This window comes from Sinocyclocheilus anshuiensis, unplaced genomic scaffold (genome assembly GCF_001515605.1).
Source record: "Sinocyclocheilus anshuiensis isolate Anshui unplaced genomic scaffold, SAMN03320099.WGS_v1.1 scaffold107, whole genome shotgun sequence".
Lineage (NCBI taxonomy): Eukaryota > Metazoa > Chordata > Actinopteri > Cypriniformes > Cyprinidae > Sinocyclocheilus > Sinocyclocheilus anshuiensis.
This window is the reverse complement of record NW_015549584.1, coordinates 1,281,245-1,286,426: the sequence shown is the minus strand read 5'-3', so window position 1 is coordinate 1,286,426 and position 5,182 is coordinate 1,281,245. Positions and strand designations below refer to the sequence as shown.

The 5,182-nt window shown below is 35.4% G+C and overlaps 1 protein-coding gene across 4 annotated transcripts in view; it reads right to left on the bottom strand.

Annotated features, from left to right (window-relative positions):
• mier3b (mesoderm induction early response 1, family member 3 b) overlaps positions 1–4,926 on the bottom strand; it is a 7,882-nt gene extending 2,956 nt beyond the window's left edge. The window contains exons 1-12 of one of the 4 annotated variants that reach the window (XM_016446143.1): positions 4,784–4,926; positions 4,023–4,047; positions 3,513–3,658; positions 3,250–3,384; positions 3,041–3,164; positions 2,624–2,697; positions 1,010–1,082; positions 755–900; positions 554–635; positions 373–467; positions 156–283; positions 2–69 (exon numbers count right to left, since the gene is read on the bottom strand). In XM_016446143.1, coding sequence (XP_016301629.1) covers positions 2–69; positions 156–283; positions 373–467; positions 554–635; positions 755–900; positions 1,010–1,082; positions 2,624–2,697; positions 3,041–3,164; positions 3,250–3,384; positions 3,513–3,658; positions 4,023–4,047; positions 4,784–4,792 — 1,105 coding nt within the window. In that variant the 5' untranslated portion in view covers positions 4,793–4,926. Of the gene's footprint in view, position 1; positions 70–155; positions 284–372; positions 468–553; positions 636–754; positions 904–1,009; positions 1,083–2,623; positions 2,698–3,040; positions 3,165–3,249; positions 3,385–3,512; positions 3,659–4,022; positions 4,048–4,716; positions 4,759–4,783 lie in introns of those variants that run through there. The other 3 variants (XM_016446145.1, XM_016446144.1, XM_016446146.1) reach the window with 3 other exon arrangements.
• Positions 4,927–5,182: the final 256 nt, after the last annotated feature.

Below are 5,182 nucleotides of genomic sequence, written 5' to 3'. Positions count from 1 at the left end.
GAACACACCGATGACGAGCTGTCCACCGCCAGACCCTCCGCCTCGTCCACCAGCCTGTCCATCAGGTCTCTGCAGAAAAAGCCAACACAGTTGAGCCCAACACTTTAATTTACACACAGGCACAAGGAACAATAATTACACATCCCAGTACTTACGTCACACCCGGGTAACAACTGTACTTCTTTTTGCCAAATCGGTTTTGTTGAGCAAAGTAATCAAAACGTTCAGACTTTTTCCACATATAATAAAAAGCCACACATTCTGCTACAGTCCGGGTCTGAACCTGAAAAGAAAAAAATCGAAAGAAAGCAATGAGAATACAGACATTCACAAGACAAACAAGATAAAGGTGAAGTGTGTAACGTTACTTGCCTTGTGTTTCTGAATAAGATGGAAGTTTTTCTCGTAAATCTGCAGCGCATGTTCAAAGTTTCTACATTCATCCTCTGACCACGGTGGGGATTCTTCTATCGAAACAAGATAAAGAGAAGTGAACATTTATGCCATTACAGGTACAAAAGATTTCAAGCTGGTCATGTACTGAACAGCCTACCTTTCAAAGTCTTCACATTACTGCGGTATCGCGTCAGTGCCTCACGGGTGTCGTAATTACATTTCAAAAGCTCAAACAAGGCCTAGAAAGGAGGTCATAGAAAAAAAAAATGCAATTAAAACCATAGCAGCAGCTCTCACATGGGCAAAAGATTTTCACATTAATTATATTAATTAATGAGAGTATTTAGAGAGCACAGACCTGTTCGTTATCTCGTATGTTTTCAGATGTGGAATTTTCTGTACTGTCGTCTGTAGACTGTGACAGCGCTTCGCTGAGGTAGTCTTTCACTTTACACTCCGACAGCACGTCAGGACACCACAGCAGCTGATCTTCCTCCTCGTACACTTTAAACAACACATTAAAAATGGTCATTTACAGTTATTGCAATCATTTAAAGTTAATTACAGATCATTTCAGTTGAAAGTCACACTAAGCAATTTAAATACAACTTACCTTTTTCATCATCATTATAGTGGCTAAGCCCCACTGGAACTTCTGCTTGATACTGAGATCCGACCATTATTTCCTGTGTTTTAGAGGAAAAACAATTAATTCACTTTAAATATTAATTAAATTAAATAATGATATCGTTTTTTTTTTATACTTTTAGTTAATACTTTTATTTAGCAAGGATGCATTAAATTTATCAAAACTGACAGAAAAAACATTCATAATAAACAAAAGATTTCTATTTCAAATAAATGCCGTTTGTCATCAAAGAATGCTGAAAAAAAATGTAATGCTGTTTTCGATGCAACTGTACTCAAAAGAGATGAAGAAGAAAGTTTTTGAGCACCAAATCAGCATATTAGTTTAATATCTGAAGTATCATGTGACACTGAAGACTGCTGAAAATCACAGGAATAAACTACATTTTAAAATATATTAAAATTAGGGCTGGTAAGCGATTAAAATTTTTAATCTAATTAATTACATGATGTGGCAATTAATTAATTGCACATCAATTTTGGCTGAGAAATTACTCCCAAAAGATAATTTAAAGTCATTGTTGTGTAAAGCATCAAACAGACATTACAAAAAGTAGCTTCAGCAAGAAATATTTTGTTTGATAAAATGTATTACATATCCACTTTTGTACCATGAGGGTGAGTAAATGATGACACAATTGTCATTTTTGGGTGGGTGAACTATACCTTTAATCATTTATTTTATTAATTTTATTATTATTACTATGGAAATATGAAATTATTTCTTTAATGAAATGATACTCTAAATAATAAACTAAAACTGCCAGTAGGTGGTGGTAAATGTCTTAATGATTAAGTCATCGAGTCATTTATTCATTCATTTGATTCGTTCAAAAGGCTGATTCATTCAGGAGTGAAGTAAATGGTTCTTTATGAATGGTCCATTGAATCATTAGGCTTGTTCGACTTGAAGCGGATCATCACCATCAGACCGATCGTTGTGTGACATCAAAGTACCGCAAGAGCTGTAGAGAGCAGACACCGATCGATCCGTGCAGCGCCGCTTCAAATCCAACGTACCAATGGCCAATGGTTCAACGCGCCAAATGGTTCATCCAATTCGTTCAAAACGTGCATTAAGAAATGAAATGCCGCAGTATGTTGCTCGAAGATGAACAGTTCTGCTTTGTCTTTATATTTTCGTTGGCACAATTGAGCAAAACAGACAACATTGTGTCTAAAATAACACAATATTAACTTCTTTCTCACTAAACTGTTGTATAAGATCAGTATCACATTTGCACTCTTTGTGATATTGCACTTAGCCTATTGCTCGCGTGATATTGCTTAACTCTATGATGTAAATATGAGACAAAAACACAAACAGGGGCATTTTTGCCCCATATCTCGAATTTTAGGGACATTCTAACTACGCTCTCTAGGCTCCATCACGCAGTGAGTTGTTGCCCTGCCTCATATTTGTCACCAATCAACTGTATGAAATGTCATGACCCACATAGGTCTGGGGTGGGGCAAGTGCGTTAATTTTAACACGTTATTTTACCGTAATTAATCTAATTAACGCATTAACTTACCAGCCCTAACTGAAATAGTTATTTGTATGAATAATGAGACTAACCTTTCTAGAATCTTCACTGCTTACACAGTCCTCCTCCCCCTCAGATTCTTTATCACCATCATATGTTGCGTTGGCTAGAAAAAGAAATAAACAAATTCAGTTCATTAAATACATTTGCAGATACCTTTAAAAATGACAAAAACATTAAAGGGGTCATATTACAGTTACTTTAGATATCACGTTTTTCCCTGCAGTCTGCCTATAAAGTTAAAGTTTACTGTGCAAAAAAGTAAACGTAATTATGACCACTTATCACTTTCTATGTGGAAATATGTTTTCTATATTGAGCAAGTTATAATAAATTTAAATTATTCAACTATAAACACCTCCAATAGTGACAGAGGAAACATGGACAGTTTAGTATTATATAAAGACACATAAACTGTACTAGTAAAAGAATGTAATGAGTCTCCTCACATCTGAGTGTTCTAGGGAAGAAGTCTGTGGCCTCATGGGAGGTAACAGAAGGGGTCAGGTCATCAGCAGAGGACTGGGTCTCCTCCTCATAATCTCCTGACAAGAGATCTTTCGCTATCTCCTCCTGCAACAGAACACCATTAGTGATTTTATCTTATAATTTTTGTTGACAATTTCCCCTGGCACTGAAACAAAATCATGTCAATTACCTTATCCAGGGTCATGTCAGGCAGATCATCAGCTAGTTCAACAGATGAACTGTCCATGCTAGATCCCGCCCCCGTACTGACTGACGCCTCATAACGATACATAGCCAACAACTCCTCGATCGGCATGTTCCCCTCCTATCCAAAAAATAAATAAATAAATAAAAAAATGTGTCAAAGCAGAAATATTGCCCTTATTATCCAGTTATTGCAACATGAATCATACAGTTTTTAATGAGGAAATAGTGGATTGTTATGAATGTTACCCTCTCCAGGTCTGACAATTCTGCAGTGAAATTCTTCTCTCCCTCCAAAAGCTCTTCCTCCTCCAAAGTTCTCTCATCGTCATACTCATGAATTAACATCTCAGCTGTTGGATCAAAGTCGTGATCCTCTGAGGACAATGAGCCAACTGGGGGGAAAATTTTATTGACTGATTATAGTACAACATTTAATGGAACATGATAGAAAATTTAAAAAAATGGCAAGCAACCAAAAATATTATAATTACCTAATCTCTTGGGTTAGTTAATTTTTTTTTAAGTATTTTTCAGAACATTTTTGAGTAAATATTGTGTAAAATAAATGTTCGCTTCATGCTAATATTTTGCACATTTTATTGTATATAATTAGATTTTTTGTATATCCTTACATGAATCAGTATTGGCTATTGAAAAAAAATACAGTTTGGTCAACTATTATTTGCAATACTACTAAGATGATGATGATGATAATAATAATAATAATACACTTAAAAAATTAAAAATGAGGCCTACCAGGGCTTGAACTCCCAAAGGAAGCCTGTGCAGACAGATGTAAATTAAAAGAACAAAGAAAAAAGGGGAAGAAATAGGTTATCACATTATGCAAAATACATTACAGTGCAATGATGAGCATTAGAAAACATAAAACCGAATGAATATTCAATTTTACATTGTTTGCGTGCAAACATTAAAAGTAAAACCCATGGCAGTAAATGTACATCAATGTAAATAGAAGCCTGTGTCCCTTTTAAATATTGTCCTGATAAAAAGTAATAACGCTTTACTACTTATTAATGCATCAAAACTACATTAATGCCACAAACCAAACAGCCATCATCTCTATACGAATGCTGTCATCCTCTCTAAACACTGCAAAAAACCCATCGACTCGCACCATAAACAAACCTTTCCAGCAAGTTAATAGCCAACATGCATTATGTTAAAACAGGATGAAGCCTAAAAAAATCAGATGCGTCATGAAAACGACATTTATATCGAATAATGTATCAATTAAAGGCGAAGATTTCTTGTTTTCTTGTTTTTTTCCTGAGCTAACGGGGATGAGATTCAGAGGCCTTTCCGATCCAGATAGATCACTCTTCATTTAAACCGGTTTACTATCGTCGGTTTCACACAATTATTACTATAAACCCCGGCGTATATATATCAGGATCTATTTTTACGCATATATATCAACGAAAACCACCACTATCACAGTAAATCGTTAAAGAGATGGATTTAAAATCGAATACTTTTCCAGCTAGCCAGCTTACCTCCGCCATATTGGTGTCTTTGGCCTCATAGGTTGGCTGTGCTGCAGTACCCGGATGTGCACAGGGAGCCAATGACAGACGCAGTACTTTTGGCACACTTTTCAAACAGGTTTACAGCAAACCGGCTTTTAGATTTAGGCTGTTCATTGACCTCACAGTAGTCTGTATGGGTTACACTTGATAATTAGCTTTGAGATTTACATATGTATATTTATATACAAGTTTGTCATACACATTCGCTTTATGCAAACCCCCAGATTGCATTATAAATAATACCCTTAGGTAAGGATAAAATTAATTAGGCGATAGCCTATAAGTTCTGAAGAAAAATAACCATACTAATAAAGATGTAAACAACTTAAACAGAAGTCATAATGCTTGCAACGTAGCATTACAATA